Here is an 18,970-nt window from a genome sequence, read left to right as displayed (position 1 = left end):
ATTAAATAAAACGTGTCTTGGTATTGTAGAATTGTGCTTTGCAGAGGGTTTTCTGTGGCCAGAAAGTTGCTGCTGCACTCAGTATTTGGTTCAGTTAAGGTGTTGTGACAACTTGATTGTCATGTACAAATAGGCAGCTTTTCACCATCAGAACAGACACAATTCAGATTTTCGAAAGAGCCCATTCTTCGGTTAACACAGAGTCTGACAATGCTTTGTATGTCTCGCTTTATCTCCCACATCTTTGTCTTTGATGGCCTTTTCCACCTAGTCTCTGCTTCCTCCTCTTCATCTCTTTTATCTGCTGGCCTCACTTCATTGTGGGGATGAAAAGGCAGCCAGGAAGGATTTATCCGTTTTTGTTGCATAAAGTGAAATCGAACAGGACAATACTTAAAACAGCCAGCCTGAGAGGGCTGCTGGCACCTTTTAACAAATTCTCTTTCATTTAGCGTGGGTTTGTGGGTGGTTTTTATGGGAAGCTGTGCAAGAATGGTAAACACTGTTGAAACCACAGCCAGCCTCCTGCGCTTGCAATAATATGCAGAAACAAACACAGACACATACACATGTTAAACTTGCACTTAACTCATTGGTATTTCCCTCATACCTTACTTTTGCATGAAACACTGAAGCTGATAAGTCAGATTTTAATAAGGCGTCATCATATGCCAACAGTTACATGTGACACCAAACAAGCTGCAAACTAGGCTCTCAGTCAGGATATGACACTAGTAGCACTCTCTTAAGCACAGCAGTCTTTTACTTTAGAAATGGTGATGCAGTGTCTTCTTTTAGTAACTCATTTATATTTCTCATATTTAAACTTTGGAAACCTTAGCATTGTTGCAGACCTTACTGTTAATTTTGTCTTGATTGCAGATGCATCAAGATAAAAGTTTCGAAGAGGCCATGTGCCCTGTGTGCAGTATTGAGAATGCACGTCAGGTTAAAAATACTCAAACCTATGCTCAGCCAGAATATAGACCCCCAACCCTATCTGTATGTCTGTGTTAGAACATGCACACCTGCATACTAGTGTGTGACACAAAGACTGAGTGTTGCATACTCAGAAAAAGCAACAGCAGGAAGAGAGAAAACAATAATCACACAGGGAGAGACAGACAAAGAGAAAATAAAAAAGAGAGGGTTCCTGAGTGAAGTCTCTCTTGAGGCCGAGCCTGCTCACTACTCTGCTGCACATTTGCACCTGTTTCTTCTTGACTAATTATAGCCAGCCTGCTTTTTAGTAAGGAACTCTCAAACTTCTTCTTTTGGTGTCTATCCGTTTTCTCAGACTCTACCATCTGTTGTTGTGTAGCTGTGCGCTGCTGCCAGCCATTGTTAAAATAACTTCTCATAGGTAAAATTGGTCAGTCCATATTTTGTGGCTTTCCACCTCAGTGTACTCTGTTCATATCTCCTGTAAACTGACACTGGGGAAATTAAAGTGAATTAATTCCCTCTTGGTAGAATAAAAAAAATTGCCTCCGATCTTGAATTGTCCGTTAAGAAATACATTTCTTGAAGGGCAAAGCTAATAATTCATAGTTCATTTTTACTGAATGCCATTTATATTCTCAATGGCCAGCACCCAAAAATGTGACATTCGCGTTTTTAAGCAGGGAAATCGACCAAATGTATGAAATTGTCGAATTGTGTGGCCATAGAGGTGAATACTCAGCCCCCAGTGCTTTACTGTTAAGGGCATGTACAAGACTATGGCAAAAAATATTACCTGATTAGTATAAGTTATGATTTTGACTTTTTCCTATTTTTTTATGTGGAAACGTCTGTATTCCTACTTAAAACCACATGTGAGATGTACTGTACTCAAATCTTTCAATATTAACTTATCTGTCAGACAGGCATGGAAGAGGTGGTACATTTGAGTGTACCAGTAACATAATTCTACCAAATGTGACTTCTGCAGCCGCTGCAGTCATAAGCAAAGTACAGAAAGCAAGTGCTTCATAGGACAAATTTGCAGCCTGGTTCAGTCTCAGGCTTCGTACATTGTACCTTGCAACCAGAATCGACTCTTATCATGCCAAAAATAGAACATGTTTTCTCATTCTAAATTATCAGTCAAGAAGAGACAGCTACTAGATGCTCTGGAATGCTCTGCAATAAATGCTCTGTGATTTAAAATGTTTCATTTTTGGTGAGACTAATGCTGCAGATCTTTGTCTGCCGGCTCAAGTTGTATACTAGCTGCTGATATATTGGAAAGTGTTGTTAATTGCTCTTTTACCCTATCACGTATATGCAATATTGAAATTTTCAACTTTATAATGCAGCGCGATCTAAAGCAACTCTGCAAAGCACTGCCTCAGAAATGTTTTAAATCAACCGTCCTATAATGCAATCCCAACAAAATCTTCATCTTTATAGAGTATTTATTGCAGTTCTGCCTAATAGATCACATTCCAACATACAGGTGTTTCTACTTTTTTAACACTTAGCATAAAAATACCCAACCAAAATTAAATAACGATAATCCAGTTTATAGATGAACTGAATAGTAATAATACATGCCTTGCTTTTTGGTTATCAAGACGTGTGGATTTAGATAATCTAAGATGGTGTTACATTGTAATTCAAAACAGCAGATTAATGATCATTAGAGTCACACACTTTACACACAACTTTAGTTAAACACTCCTTAACTTTTGTCCGATCAAAAATATAGCATTTTGAGTTTTCTACGCTTTAAATGGAAATAAGATCATATAATAAAGATTGTGCTAAACATGAAATACAGATTAATCCAAGCTTTACCCAACTTCTTACAAACGTATCGTCGTTTTACTGTAAGGATGATTACAAGTGAAAAGCATCATGTACACAACTGTGCTCCCAAGTACTCAGATTTTTACAGCGTAGAAACACTTCCTCTTCCTCAAACGATTCTGACCAGATAGTATGAACAGGTAATGTATGATGAAAAATAAAAGATTATGTTTTGATAAAGACACATATGTCAATCTTACCAAATCTGTTTATTTGTAGCTGCATTTGACAGCAAATAAAATGGAATGATTTAAAAGTCTGGTGAGCTGTCCGCTGATCTCACATCATACATCACTGGGTTATTCTGTCAGCCCAAATACTACTAATGTATGTGTAAAAAATGTCTGTGCTTTGATCACTAACACCTTAACCATTTCCTTCCCTCTATCCATCTACCGTTAGCGTACATGTTCCAAACCACTTTATATGAATAAATGAGCATGAGGCTTTACCTTCAGCTGTTGTGTGCACTGCTACTGAGCTGCCCGCGAAGTGTTTCAGAGAAAACTTGCTCTCGGGTGGTACCAACGTGCAACTTAGAGCACCAAACTCTCCTGTGAGACTGTTTCAGGCAATTAACGCACATATGAGCAGAGGGGGCATTGCAGTAGCTTGTTGTTTTCAGTCCTACCCTCCTCACCTCTCTCTTTCTTTGTGTCCTCCCGCCCTTTGTGTTGCTTTCCTGTCTTAAACTCTGACTGTCCACCTCTGTTGTCGCATGAAAGGTGTCTGACTGCCCCCCTTGATCTCGGTCATGTTGTGGTATAAGTGGCTTATTCCCACACAGGGGTCTCCCCTATACAATGCTGCTGTCAATTCCAGAAATATTCTGTGCATTTTGTGCTAAAACTGAAAGAGAATATACCTTCAACACCCTCAAGTTTACTCATACCACATGATTATTATATTCTTCATGTAAATTGTTAATGTAGTTCCCGTGTTTTGCTTTGTTGTTTGGTAGCTGTATTGTTCAGTGTTCACTAACATGCTTTTACATGTCGGACACTTCAATGATGCTTCCTTCCAGAGGAGAAACTTAAACTGCGTTACAGTAGAAGTTGTAGTGTTATAGAAGCAGTATTAGAGACAAAGCCACACACACACACACACACACACACATGCAAATGAGAGTTCTGTGTTCTTCAGATATTTACAGTGAAGTGCAACTGAAATTTCTGTGCGAGTTTCAAAAAATCCTTGTCGCCTCAGATTCGCAGAAAATACAGAAGTGTTTGTCACTTATCAGTGTAGCTGGCGACACTGAGACTACGTGTCCACACATTCATGTTTGCTCATCTGCTTTTTGCAACACACTTTGCTTACTTGTTATCAGAGCATGACAAATTTACACTGAAAGTGAATGTATGACACATGCTGCCATTTCTGTGTATAGACAGTGTAATGTCTTTTTTTTGTTTCCTGTTGTGAGGGCATTTTAAACCGTTAATGTTTTGTTTAAAGCATCAGAAATGTGTTTGTGCACAGAAATGCTGTAATGTTGTCATATGACCGAAAAGATGCTGTGTGTTACTCAGTTTTATTTTTATGCTCTCGTTAAGACTTTGTTTCAGTCCGTCTCTGTCTCAGTGGGACGTATCACTCTGTGACAAAGACCTTTTGCAAAAGCTGAGAAGTACGTCATATCAAAGCTGAAATTTACCATAATTTGTCATTAGGCAGAGCACAATAGAAGTTGTGAACTATAGGACTCCCCGTTGACAAATTAGTTGGCTTACATTTTGCAACTGCTTATTTAAAAGTTGTATTCCTTTACGAGTTCTTGTGTGCAAAACATGCAAAATGGTAAGCTTTAGAAGACTGCAGTACCTTTTTGAAAAACAATTACTTCCTTTGTGACAGGTTTTTACATATACAGGAGTTGAAATGTTTTGAGGAGTCTGCACATATTGCAGGGGCAGAAATTACTTTACTATACAAATTTTAGGAAACAATGTGCTTCTTGTTTTAGTTGTGCATCCACCATTTACCTTGTATCACACTATTGGTGTTGTAGCGCCCCTTACTGGTGGTTGTAGGAACATGCGCTGCCATCTAAGATCTACTTGCTATGCAGCCTTATGGAGTGTTGTCCTTAATTATATGATGTGCAGAAGTAATGGATCTGTTTGTAAAAACAAATATTTTTATGATAGAAAAATGGATATGCTAAGCTGATAAGCTTTAGAAAGACTGAATTTGGAACTTAAATTCTCTTCTGGAGACAGAAGAGAAGGTCCTCTCAGCTACTAAATGTGATATACATGCAATATTAATTGCTAATACCGTAATTCAACAGCCTTTACTGTTTAATGTAGGTTTGCTGGATAATAACAAGCAGTGTATAGTAGGGCGTAAACTAACGATTATTGTCACTGTCAAAAAATGTGGTATTTATTTTTGGATTGGTTAATTAATCTATAAACTATCAGAAATTTATGAAAAAATGAAATCTCAAAGCTCTGGATATTCATTTTTCTGTCAAAGGAGTAAAGAAAGCATCAAATATCTGGATTTAAAGAGCTGGCAAATAGAATTCTGACTTTTTTTTTCCTATTGTAAATAAATGATCAAAATAATTGGCAGTAAGTTTAATAGTTGACCGCCAATCATTCATAGCAGCATCAGTAATGTTTACAGAAGAGAGATGAAGAAGAATGAAGGTTTCTTCATTCACCAACTCTTTCTGCAGCCTGTTATTTGAATGTAGGCCATAAATTATCAAAAAAAATCAGGAATAAATGAATAAATTGGAGAATATTTAGGATTGCAGCATCATTGCCTATTTGATGAAAGAATTTGGGATATTTTTCTTAGATGGCATTTAGAATGCCATCGTAAAAATATAGCATTCTTGTTTTTCTCAGTGTGAGAATAAAAAATACAGAGAAAAATGGCCCTATTTACAGACGCTTTGTTAACTAAACGCAAAATGTATACTATCTGATAATTATTATTATTATTATTATTTTAAATCTCGATTATTGTATTTTATTCCAGAGTTTTACCAACAGTTAAGCACAAAGTGATAGCTGGATAAGATGCAGTGGAGAATCGCGTTTCAGTGAGCTGTTGGCCTAAAAAAAATACGGTTTAACTTTTTCCATTCAATCAAAGTCTGCCGGGAAATCACGCTTTGGGGATCAAGGGGAATGCCAAGTCAACGAGCACCCAGTTTCGTGTGCAATGTTTTTCACCACAGATAAACGGTGAAATTGCACAAAGAATAAATCTTCAACCCACAAGCGATTTCATTTATGCCTCTATCATACCATGTCAATGCAAAAAAAAATAAATAAAAAAAAGACCCGGAACCTTTTCATTGGTTCTTCAGCGTTAATTATTTACAGTATTTAATTACTTAATGAATGAAAATGCAAACAATAGGAGGTAGAATAAGGCAGTTGTTTTAAATACAAATGGTTTCGTGAGTTTCTGACACCACAGCTCCGTGCGTGCAATGGCAATGAAAACGCGGTTTGATGGCAATGGAAACACTTCACACCACAGAAAGTAACAGTATGCGCACACCTTTTTATTAAAATTTGGTCGGCTCTTTTTATGTTTCTGGAAATATACATGCAGACAGTCAAGTTCTGCCGGTAAAATATCGACGTCATGACTCGATGAAAGAAATGAAAATGTGTTTAATGTCTGCTTGGTAGTTGAAATAATTTTCCATCGCAGTAATTACATTTGACATTACATATAAAATATGACTGCCACGTCAGAGTAAGCTTTGATTTTTCTTTCCGCTTAAGAATGAACTCCATGGCAGTCAAACTGTCCCGTGGGCTTTAATCATCCTTCAGGACTGAGATGCATCCCGAGTTTGCGCTGCTGAAGCGGCTCTTGAATCCCCTCTGAATGTGCGCCTCCACATCCAGACCCCGGACCTGTCTCTCCTGGAGGGGCAGGCCGGGGTACACGGCCGGTGGAGGCAGGTAGGAGGACCGCCAAGGCAGTAGGAGATCATTACGCACTGCCGAGTGATTCAGGTGTGGAACCAGCCAGTTTTGAGGTGGGTAGGAGAGGGTGGAGGCGTGAGGGAGTGCGTCAGGTGTGGACAGTAAAGATGGGAGGTAGGAGGACGCCTCTCGCTGGATATCCATCCCTGCCTCCGCTGACCTTCCGCGCTCCAGAGCTTCTGGGAAAGCGAGCACACTGGACCCGGAGAGGGTCTGTGCCCCGCAATTGTGATTACTCGGTGCGTTAAAACCACCTCTGGTTGAGCTAAAGCAAGGGAGCTTGGTCTGAAATTGGTGCATAGGGGCGTCTTGTTGTCTCACACCCATTACTGAGGCTGAGCTGCTCATCCTGGAACCCCAGAGTCCCGTGTGGAAGTGCGCAGGGGTGTGAGCATGCATAGGTGATAAGGACAATGTGGAGGCTATGGTTGCCTGTGATGCTGCACAAGCAGAGGCATCTTTACCTTTTTCCATGCGCAGGCAGATGTGATGCTGCAGGCTGAGCACCTGAGCCCGCAACTGCGCGTTCTCTTCAGTCAGAGCCAGCAGCTGGCCCTCCATCATTAGGTCGCTCAGCCTCCTCTTCTCCCTGGACCGCTTAGCTGCCTCGTTGTTCTTGAGTCGCTTGACCCAATAGATGGCATCTTTTTTGTCGGCGGGGGTCATCTCCCTCTTGCGGCGCTTAGCGGGCTGTAGGTGGCCGCCGCAGGCCCGTAGACGCATGAAACGTCGGGTCAGCAGGGCGGTGCGTTTCAACGGGATGGGTGCGGGATCTGGATCGGGCTCAGTGCATCCGCTGCCCTCCACTCGGGAGGGGAGGTGACAAGGAGCGGCCGTAGTAGCACCGCTGGGGCTCCGCGGAGGGGACATGGCACTAGTGGGGCAAAAAAAAGTTTCAGTCCAACTTATCGATCAATCTAGGAGTGCTTTATATGTAATTGTATGGATGCAGTTTCATAGAATCGTAATTTAAGTTGCAACGCGGGTGACTACTTCATCTGATTATACTTCTACTGCGTGAAGTCATATAAGGAGTACCTTTTAAGCAGCACAACAATCGTAAAATGCAATGGAATACACGATTGCAGTCAACATCGGCTAACTTTAGTTGAGTACATTAAATACTAAAATTTATATTCTCCCACAAACAAATTCGAGCCGGTACAGTGTTGAACTGACCTGAGTGTATGGATGCCACCTGAAAGATGTTTTGGAAACAGGATCAGCTCTGATGAGTCTGCTGTAACTCTGAAACACACACGCACAGCAACATACAGCTTTATAAAAAGAAGTGACTTATTTTTATGAACAAGTTTGTGGATGCTGTGTGTTTGCTCGCAGAGAGCTGCACTTACCTTTAAATCACAGACAGCGCTGCTGAACAGAGCAGAGCTGCTGCGCAAACTGAAGCCGAATGTGCGCAGCCAATGGCGTCGTACTGCTCGAACTGTCACTTCAGTGGAAACTAATCAAGCAACTTCACATGGAGAGAGGCAGTTCAAAAAAAAAAAAAAGCAGCGTAGCCACGACCAAACGATCAGGTGATGAAATGAGTCACTTTGGATCAATTGCACCACTTGTTTTTTCAGTTACTGCTCATCCATCAGCATTGACTGCACACTAGTGCGTCGGTAATGTAGTATTCAGTAAACTTTAACTAAATATCCCGCAGTAGATTTTACACGTAGGTCAGTTTTAATACTTGAATAATAGCATTTATTGGTGGGATACTATCAGAAGTAGTTTTAAAATGCCTGCAAGAAGCCACACAAAACAAACATTCAGGTTTTTAGAGATGCTTATTAACTCAGCATAATTTACAAGGCTCTTTGTTATGCAGCATGGGAAGTCATACTTTCATGGAGAAAATGTTCAGATTCAAACAAAAGAAGAGTCCCCTTTTCAGACCTTTTTCCAGTTAATTGGGGAAGTGAGTTTACTCACCTTAACTTTTTACATCTCCCGCTCCTCCTTCCATAAGCATTGTGATTCACATTACTGCAAATGTCTCCCACGTTTACATTTTAGACTTTGAAAAGTTTAGCAATCTGGGAGTCTAGTTTCTGTATGCATCTGTTGTAGTCTTGTTTTCCAGCATTTTATAAATGAGACTAATTGCTTTGAGTGGGTAACTGTTGTTTTAAATACAGTGTTTGATACTAGCTTTTGTGTTTGATTTGAGACTATAGCAAGAAGTTTTTGAAAATAGTTTGCTGCTGCTTTGCTCAATTTGTGGGAAAAAAAAATCCCACTTCATCCCTTTGGGTGGTACATCTATCCATCTATCTGTCCAAATAGCACTTAAGAGAGAGTTTATGTGTACTTTAAAAGTGTCAAGTTACTGTCAGCCTCATCTGTACTTTGTAATGCTAACACATGCGGCTAAATGTGTTGTGTGCCATAATGCTAAACATAGGTACACATGTAACAGGATATACAATTTGGATTACTTTCATTGTTGGTGAGTGTCGGTAATCTAAGGGGTTAGTGTCTGTTTTCATCGCAGTTATGTTTCATTATTTTGGACATTTTATTTTGTAACTTAATAGATTTAAGATTGTAGAGCAATGTCGTGCGTAAAAAAGGTGTGTTGTGAGTTTGGCAGACAAACTGTGTAATAAGTACTCACTGTGTTGTTTTTGGACAAATTTTGGTGCTGAAATGTGGACTAAATATTCCCTCAGTCACTTTACACAACTTAAGATACCATTGCTTGTGTGTTCAGATAGAATTCTTTATTGTCATTATGAAAATACAGCGAAATTCAGACTCCCAAACACACAAAAACAACACAAAATCAACAATGGCATCCAGAAATCATTGACAGACAATAAACAATCACAATCAGACTTGTGTTGTCGAAAGTGTTATGGAAGTTATGAAAGTTATGAACTGACAAGACTGATAACATGATAACGTAACATTACAGAAACGTCACCAGATTGCTCATTAAGACAAGAAGCTGGCACGTTCAGCAGTGGAGTTTGTATCTGAATAGGGCTTTAAAAGCTAATCTAAGAACTGTGACCAGCTAAACGCTTTATGCCCCATTAGTGGCAAGTCTCTCAATTTTCCACCTGTCCAGCAATTTAGTATGATGTGTAATGAGTGTTAGAATCTCACAGAGTTGGCAGTGATATTTAGTTTATCTATTGTTTCGACTGACTTTGTATCATGAATTGTTGAATTCAGTTTAATTTATACAGCGCCGATTCCCAGCATGGGTCATCTGAGGGAACTTCACAAGGTTAGGTCGGACCTTACAATATTTTATTATAGAAACCCTTTGAAGAACCATTTTGGCAACAGTGGGAATCAGAAACTGTCTTTTTACAATAAGAAACCTTTGGAAGAACCAGGCTCAGGGCAGATGACATCATCCAAACTACAGGGGAACTCTTTTTCATATCTAATCATTACAAAAGCTGTTAGTCATCACTGGTCTAACCACTATCCCTTTGCACCTGTGCATGTTATGTCTTCAAATTGAGTGTTTTTCCACTTTAGAGTCATGGTGTTGCAGTGTGTGGCTTTGCTGTCTCATAGCAACAAGGGTCAAATGTGCTGGTTGCATGTAAACTCTTTATGGAGTTTACATGCATTCTTCATCCCATAGCTTAAAGGCATGCTAATTGATGATTCAAAACTGGCTGTAGGTGTGAATCTGAGCGTGCTTGGTTGTCTGTATGTTTGCCCTGTGATGGACTGGTGACCTGTCCAGGTTGTGCCCTGCATTGCCCAAGTCAGCTGGAGCTGGGATAGGCTCCAGTCCCCCTGTAACCTTACAGAGGATTAAGTGGTTCATAGAAAATTGATGGATGGTTAGATATTTCTTTGTCTCTGTGCATTAGCCTTGACATGAACTGCTTACTTGTCCAAGGTGAACCCTCTCTCTTGGTAAGCTGCTGGATAAAGCAAGTGTAGCTGATAGCTGGGGTCCTGGAGCCACTTTCTCACAGCCACAAAGGCCAGCAATTGTAGTACATTTAAGAACTGAAGAATTTAATACAGCCAACCAAACACATTACAAGGAAATCTTCATTACGAGTCATCCTTTACCTCAACTGTTGGTGGGGGGGGGGGGGGGGGGGGGAGGTCTGAGATGAATCACGACATGCATGGTGCAGAGACAAACAGCAAGGTTGTCTTGTCGGTGGATAATACCAGAAACCTCAGCTGAAATTCTGGCTTGGTTTTAAGATTTTACCAAATTGAGGACAGTAGAAGAAGCTTTGTAGATCAGTCTGTGGCATCTGATAAGGCCCAAATGGTGAAAACAGTCAAGCTGAACAACGAAACTCTACTAAACAATTAAATATTAAAATAGAAAACCACAATGCATTATACAAGATCACTGTTTTGCAGTTTGCAGTTCAACAGATTCCCTTGTATGTGGCATACTGACTGTGGGGGCTGTCCAGATCAGGAAGAGGGTGAGGTGTCCCATCAGCTCTGGGTTTGTTAGAAAACTCCAGCAGATTTTTCTTTCTGACTCACTGTAACCACACAGGCCACAGTCAGCCATGTCTTCGCTGTTAGATTTTTCTTTCTGTAAGAAGAGAGTTTCCAGATTTTTTTTTAAAACAGAGCAACACAGCGGATTGAATTGATACTTGATTGGTTTGGTGACTTTGAAAAAGTCAAACTAATAAACATGAACGCATGTAAATGCACCCAGACACATATGCACAAATGAAATGTGCGTTGTTAACACTACCTTGTAGCAGTAACAGAAAGATTCTTATACATGCCATTGCATTCAAGCAATAAATCTTATTAATAAATGCAAAACAGAAACGTGTTTCGCTAGAAGTTTAATTGAATGTATTGCACATTATTGACTGAATCTGTTTCTATACTCACAAAGTATTGTGTTATATCACAGTGGGCTTGCATATTTTGTAGCACTGCCACTTTCTCATTATGCAGCAACACCCACATCCTGACTGCATATTGCAGATGGTTTCTTTACACGGATGACTTATTTTGAGCTGCATTTGTCCTATTGGTTTTATAATCATGCAACAACCAGTTTCGTAAATGCTTCTTAGACGGAATTGTACAGCTGCTTAAACACTGACCTGATGTATGCTTCTCTTGTATTTTGACGATTATGTGATTAATTCCTTGCTGCCTGTGGTATTGCTTGTTGCCCAAAATATGGATGGTGTGTGCCTCCATTACAAGCCTTTGTCAAAGGCCTGTGGTAATTCTTTTTTTTTAATTGCCAACAAATCCCATGAAAAGACCAAAACTAACAAAGCAAAGTCTGTTTTTTTTTATTTTTTATTAGTCAATACTTATTAAACAACCTGTCAGTTTAACACAGCCTCAAGCTCATTTGTTCCTGCTGAACAAATTACAAATTTATGTTTCATTTTGTACAAGATGCATGAATGCTATGTGTAGCTGGAGTTTGCAGTCAGTAACAAGAGGTGAGAACATACCTATACCGTCACTACACCATTTTTTCATTTACACTTTTAGTGTATATCCAAAACCCAGCATTGCTTTTGTTCAGTTTTTGCTCATTGATTTAATTTGATTTAACTCAGCTTTCCTGAACTTAAATGGATATCACTCAAACCCACTTTTATGTCCTTGCTGATGTCATTGATACGATGTTTTTAACCAAGTGTGAGGTGTTGTATTGGGTTGAGTATGTTATTTTGTAGTATACGTAGCATTCATGTTGTTTTGTTTTGATGCTTCTTGGTAATTTGGCAAGGAATTTTTGTAATAATGACAAGTAAATTAGCCATTTACCTCCTTGACTTGCAAAAGTCTGAGATGTCCCTGAGAGGTATGCTTTTCTACCTGAGCCAATACTTTGGTAAATTGTTGGTCTGTTTGAAGGAGTAGTCGTTTGTCAGTCAGGAAAGTCAGAGGTTGAGCACTTGAGCTGTTTCTTGTTTTAGTCTTCCATGAGCAGACATTACACGTGACTATCACAGTATGTCTCAGTTCTCTCACTTTCAATCGAAATAAACTTCAAGTCCCATCTGTACTATAATGAATGAATATTTCAGTCAGTGCAAAAGTATGACTAATGAGTTTTTGTTTCTTGTTCTTTGACAGTACTTGAACAAAGAAAAAGCAAATTCAAGTGTTAGTAAAACTCACAGGCAACCATTTTCATATTATTTTTTTTTCAATGCAAGTTTTGGAAGAAAATTTTTTAGATTTTCAGAACCATAGAAACTATAGCCTAGATTTTACAGTTATGTTTAAGAGTGAAAGTCAAAGCTGTTGTGCAAATGTTGTATGCAATGACCCAATAAAGCACTGTTTACTGTTTTTAGGATAAATTTGGTTCCAGCACCATCAAGTCTTATTCAGTAGGACTAGATGCCAGCAGCTGTACTTACAGTAAAGGCTGTCATAACATTATTTCAGTGTTTTTCTGACAGGACCACACAATCTCACCTATGCCCTCTAAACCACAGTTTTCTCATTACTAAAATGTTTCAGTGCACCCCCACAATTCACTTCATCAGTAATACCACCAAGTGACTCATCACTGGGGTTAGTCCAATCAGTTTGTTCCTACGGCCTTTGAAGTTGTTATGTCACCCCCACTCACAGACATACACACACTCCCACCAAACCTCCCCCGCCTCCCACCCCAGCAGTGTTCTACTTTCAAGAAGCCACTACCCTCACTGCTTTGTGCTTTAGCCTCAACTCAACCTAGTTAACATTTGTTTGTGTGTCAGATCAAACCCAGTTTCTTGTGCAACTCTGTCAAGGGGGTCATTTGTGTGATTGTTGAGGTCGACATCTGCTGGCCCGATTCCTGCTCCTTAACTCACAGCTCCGCTGCAAACCGCTTTTTACAGGAAGTTGAGCCTCAGCAAGCACGGAGAATAACACCTCCTCACCCTCAACTGCAGTGTGACTTTTGTACATCGTCACATGACAACCTTACAGTGATAGTATAGGCCCCTGAGAAATAGAAGGATTGTGTAGCTTCCCACAGCTCAGGGTGTCTCACACTGACTATACAGAAGATGGGGTCGTCTCAGGATCATGTAGTGCTGAGATGCTGTGAGATACAGAATAAGCAGTGATCACACATACTCACATTTAACATGTAGCGGAAATGTAGTCTGGACTTTTGATAGTGTAACAAGTTGCACAGCGTTGTCGTGTCTATTTTGCCAATTGTAGTTTTCATTTTTAATGTGGGATTTCTGTAGTGGTATCTGCTATATGGTCGAAATAGATGTTGCCTGAAAATTTCCCATCAGTGTGCTCGTGATTGCATTGTTTTGTAGCAGTAAATCCCCCAGAAAGCACAGAATTAAGTAATATAGCCAAAGTACTTACAGCACAGTCGCACTTAATAACAGAATCAGGGTTCCTATCAACAAATGACCGTCTGTTATGGTGCATTTCTGAAATGTAACATCTTAGTTACTGCAGTGTTCTAACTACTTGAGGTTGAGCAGTGTGTATATTTCGATTTTGTATTGAGCAAAATATGAAGAAGCTGAACTTGTCATCTTCTCCTCTTGTGTTTTTCTCACTGGCTGCTGATGCCACAACATGGCTGAATCTTAGGTAGATCTAATCTAGATTTTTTTTTTTTTTTTTTTTTTTTGCTAAGTGACAAGTTGATCAGTTGGTAAGTTCTAAGAATCTTAAAGCTGTTAAAATAAATAAGAAGTGTCACTAATGTTTGAAGAGCTTGTTGTCTTTTAGCACCCACCATGATGGGTTTTAGCACCTGGCCCATAAACTAGCTTGAGTAATATAAGATTATATGAAAATGCACTAATATGGTGCCTAAAACCTACTCTTTATGTAACGGAGTTCATGTTTAACTTTGAAAATCTCTGATAGTGTGTCGTAAACATTGAAAGTTTTACATATCTTCAATGTGTATCTTTTAACCAGCATATTCTTCTTACACGATACACAAGTAATTCATTATTTCATTTTTCTGTTTTGAGAAGAATGTAATATAATTCTTCAATTTACTTGTGTTACTTAAATTGCAGAGTTTGAGCTATTTTAATTTGAAATACTGGCTATAATTTTTAATATCCAACTATTTTGAGATTCTAGGTTGATTTTTGATCCAAACCAGCAGGCTTGAAGAGACAAATCTCATTTGTACGTATGTTGTGAGGTTTGGCAACAGCTGGGCTACGGTTAAACTGTTGAGGTGGGAAAGTCTGGCCTGTTGATTGTCATTTGTTGTGGAGGCTTAAGAGAACCCATGCCACACCACTGGTGCATCACCCTAACCACTCTGCTGCAGAGCCCAGCTGTAAAAATAGATAGGAAAGATCGCCCTAGATATGCACACGCAGTCACGTAGAGACGCATATAAGACAGAACGTATGCACACTTTCAGGTGTTGATGTGTGGCCTTTGTGGGGGCAGCCGCACTTAGGGAAGCGAAATGAGACAAAGAGATATGAAACCACAAATAGTACATTTAACTGACATTGACTGAACATCAATTTAGTGAGGTCCCTTTTGTTCAGAGCTGCCATTGTTAACAGAGTCACCCCTTTTGTCCTTCATTTGATGGTTAAAGTGCAATGGGGGCTCATCTCCACCAGGTGGCATTAGATTCATGAAGAAGCCATGAGAGCTTCTTACTAAGGCCTTCAGAAAAGAAAATGGAGCTTTTATCTCAGGTTAAATATTAGTTTAAATAGAACTAGTGTCATGAAAAATACTTACCTATATTAGTTTTTCCATAAATGTGACAAGTGTACATATTCTAGTCTTGAACAAAAATGTTTAAAATACATGTTGACATATGTGTGATATATAAAATATGCTTTGTGAATGAAAAACTAATTTTTGGTTCAGTGTTTAATTTTAATCTGTAAGTTTATGAATTATGTATTTTTTGCCAATCCTCACTTTAATTTTTGGTGTTCTGATGGTTTTGCATTCATATGGAGTGCAAAAATAAGATGTGGTTACTTACCTGCCATCTAAGTTGACAAACACAAACCAGAGTGGAATCCAGTTTTAACTTATAATTGGTCCTTTTATGCACACTTTTCATCACATCCAAGATCATTATGAAAAGAACTTAGACTACTCTATATAGAGAAAGATTGTGTGAAAAACATACAAAAAAGCTTGTACGCCTTGTCTGAGTATAAATGTTCCTCTGTTTTCTTGTAAACCAATACCCCCGCTGCTCCTACAGTACAAAGCCACCATTATCGTACCATTACAAAGACTTTCTAGGACACTTAACTATATAGGTCAGGTTAAAAAAACCAAATGACCTCAAATGCCGAAGCCAGGGTTTCTGGTGTTTTTACAGTTTAATTGAAGCGGTAAATTAGATAAACAAAGCACTGGTCTGACACTTGATATGCTTGTACTGGCCTTGGTACTCCTCCTCCATTCCTCTTTTTTTCCCTCAGGTAAGGTCCATGGGGAGAACAGTCTGGGATGTCGGAGGCTTCACCTGGGAGAAGGAGAGAGGTGGGGCCAGGGTAGTGTTGCATCACAATAATGGAGGAAGATGGATGAAACTGATTTGCGTTATGAAAAGCAGGTGAAAATGTTTATGAAAACAGTCCTGCTAATCGCTAGCTGTGGTCGGTGGAGCTTCATGACTGGAGGCTCAGCTATGGCTCCTAGTTACGAGCCATTTAAAGAACTCCAGGAGAATAGTAGCCCATTGCAGGTAAATTTGAGACTTTTTCTGAATCGTGTGTGTTATTCATATGACTAAAAATGTTGCTATTTACAGCTTTAGTAGCAGCAGACCGGTTTAGGGTAATTCCAGGCTTCACTCTGTTCATTTGTTGACAAATGTGATCCAGGTATTTATTGCTTCACAACTGAGGCGGCATAGCTTCCATCCATTAGCCATACATGCTTTATCTGCTAGAGTATCACATTGTGAAGTTTTGCATAGCTATTGCTGTCACTGTGTTGTTCCTATGCTAATGAATCTATTATGAGTTTGTTATGGAAACTGTGCAGGTTTGATGCAAATTTTAGAATCTGGGAAGCTTCAGGTCTCTCAATAGGGTTGCTCATTCGGCTTCTATCAAAGATTCATCAAGAAGAGTGGGTATGTTTCTCAGTATTTCATCATATAGAAGACAATCCCAGAGCTGTCTTCACTTTGCCTTAGTAGCTTATTGTTTATGCCAGAGTAGTTAATAGAGAATTGAGGATAGAGGATTGCAGGTGAGTGTTTTTGTCAGCAGCAGTGACTTATAACCTTCTGTCTGTTGTGCTATAGTTATGGTAGAGGTAAGCATGGCAACACAATGTAATGAGTTACAAGACTGATGAAGTCTTGTTGGGGGACCTGAGAAGTCATATCATTGTGTTTCCCACTTCGTGTAGCATAACCGGAGTCTGTGAACATCTGAGTCTGCACAGCGTCATGGCCAAGGAGAGTGTTCAATCTGGTACGTCTTTTTTGATCTCCATAACTTATTTCCTCTGTTTTTTAACTGCTTAAACATGTTTGTTATTGTCCTTTTGAAATAAAATACACCATATTGCTGATATCTACAGGGTTTCTGCAGGGCATTAAAAAGCATTAATTCAGCATTAAGTTGGCCTTAAGTGGTATTAAAAATCATTACATTTGATTCTCAGTGGCATTAAAAATTGTTTCTGCAGTTTTCAAGAAAATATTTGGCAATAATAATATATAATTATAGACTGCAGTTCGTCAGATATGTGCATCTGCGTAAACATGTCGAACCATTGTGACAATTGTTCCGGCCAGTCGGGTACAGTTGCCAGAAACTGCATGTTTTTAAAGTGGCCTGCAGGCTGGACCAGGTGGAGGAGAACTTGGAAATTGGAAAATGCAAGTTCCAGCAAAAATGACTAGAAAACATGGATTTCAGAGAATCCTGTCGGTGGACAGGGGTGGTTTCCGAATTTAGAAACAGTGAAGTGTAGGGACAGTTTTCATATAAAAATCATCTTTTACAAAAAAAAACCCAAACCCATGTAATATGTTGAGTTCACGGTCATGGCATTAAAATGGCATTAAAAAGCATTAAATTTGACTGGCTGATTACTGCAGAAATCCCGATCTATTAACACAGAAGTGCTATATGCTGCTGCCTTCATACCTAGATTTAATTGTTTTCCTATAGGGCGTTATGTTTCCTCAGCAGATGCTATTAGACTAATTTTTGCCTTCTTGAGGAACTAACTGGGGGAGATCTAACAATCCCTTTGAGGGATGGTTAACAGCAGAACGCTACATACACTTGCGCCCAAACAGTCACACTTTTTCATCTGTTGTCTACTGATGGGAGTTATAGATGAAGTCACTGCATGGAAGCGGTCTCTGAGAGCTAAGTGTCTGTCTGTCTGGCAGGCCTCACATGGGAGGTGAGGGCAAACAGCCGCCACTACCACAAACACAAACAGAAGAAATCCTTCCTGTGCTTCCGCTGGGGGCGATACGCAGTGAGTCAGTCCCACATGTACTTCCACATGGCAACGTAAGACCGGTTGGCATGCAAAGAGACACAGGCTAATGTGTTGTCATGTGTATGTATATCCCTTTCTGACTCTCTGCCGCTTTCTGGTTGCCAGGATAACATGGTGCGCAGCTACAAGTACACTCCCCTCACTTTTCTGCCATTGACGCTGTTTGAACAGTTCCAGCGAGCAGCCAATCTCTACTTCCTCCTCATGATGGTGATGCAGGTAGACTGAAGGCTCTGCCGTCCCCACTCACTCTTTTTACATGTTTTGAATTTCTGATAAAAACTTATTTAGTTTTAGGTGCTTTTTGGGATCAGCTTTGGTCATAGTAAGAGTATTCAGTCAAGGTGGCTGTCTGGAAGAGGAATACAAAAAATGTACTTTTTTTTTGAAAAGTAACATGTTTTTTACAAGATGATATCCATATCCTGTTCTTTTAGATGACTCCCTGTGTCCATGGCAGTATCTGAGACATAATCTGTTAAGATACTGATTCCAAAAATTATTTTTTATCTATATAAGTGAGGGTGGATAAACCATGTTGTAGAATTTCAGCGATGTTGAGAAAGGATGAGGAGGCAGACACAGACACTCTGGACACTCAGATGACTTAGGTTGAGAAAAAGGTTTTACTGAATTCAGGAGAGGTGATACAACAAAGCAGCACATTCATGTGAGCATTGCCAGCTGAGGATTCTCTTCGACCTTCAGTAATATACTGGGTTGAGAGCAATGCCAGATTTAGACTACAAATTAACACG

At 39.6% G+C, this 18,970-nt stretch overlaps 1 protein-coding gene across 1 annotated transcript; it reads left to right on the top strand.

Moving 5' to 3' along the window:
- The first annotated feature begins 16,171 nt into the window (after positions 1-16,171).
- LOC127533763 (phospholipid-transporting ATPase IC-like) lies at positions 16,172-18,440 on the top strand. Its single transcript, XM_051947675.1, has 3 exons — positions 16,172-17,164; positions 18,097-18,188; positions 18,318-18,440. Exons 1-3 carry the CDS (start codon positions 17,026-17,028, stop codon positions 18,438-18,440), a joined length of 354 nt encoding a protein of 117 aa, XP_051803635.1. The 5' UTR covers positions 16,172-17,025.
- The last annotated feature ends 530 nt before the right edge of the window (positions 18,441-18,970 follow it).

This window comes from Acanthochromis polyacanthus, chromosome 4 (genome assembly GCF_021347895.1).
Source record: "Acanthochromis polyacanthus isolate Apoly-LR-REF ecotype Palm Island chromosome 4, KAUST_Apoly_ChrSc, whole genome shotgun sequence".
NCBI classification, from domain to species: Eukaryota; Metazoa; Chordata; class Actinopteri; family Pomacentridae; genus Acanthochromis; species Acanthochromis polyacanthus.
The sequence above is the reverse complement of the archived record's forward strand: the minus strand, read 5'-3'. Positions and strand labels throughout refer to the sequence as shown.

Excerpts from the sequence above, each read along its gene's own strand:
- LOC127533763 (XM_051947675.1), top strand. The coding sequence starts at position 17,026 with ATGAGTTACAAGACTGATGAAGTCTTGTTGGGGGACCTGAGAAGTCAT. Across the intron at positions 17,165-18,096 it reads CAAGGAGAGTGTTCAATCTG|GCCTCACATGGGAGGTGAGG; the intron begins GTACGTCTTTTT and ends TCTGTCTGGCAG. Across the intron at positions 18,189-18,317 it reads TCCGCTGGGGGCGATACGCA|GATAACATGGTGCGCAGCTA; the intron begins GTGAGTCAGTCC and ends TCTGGTTGCCAG.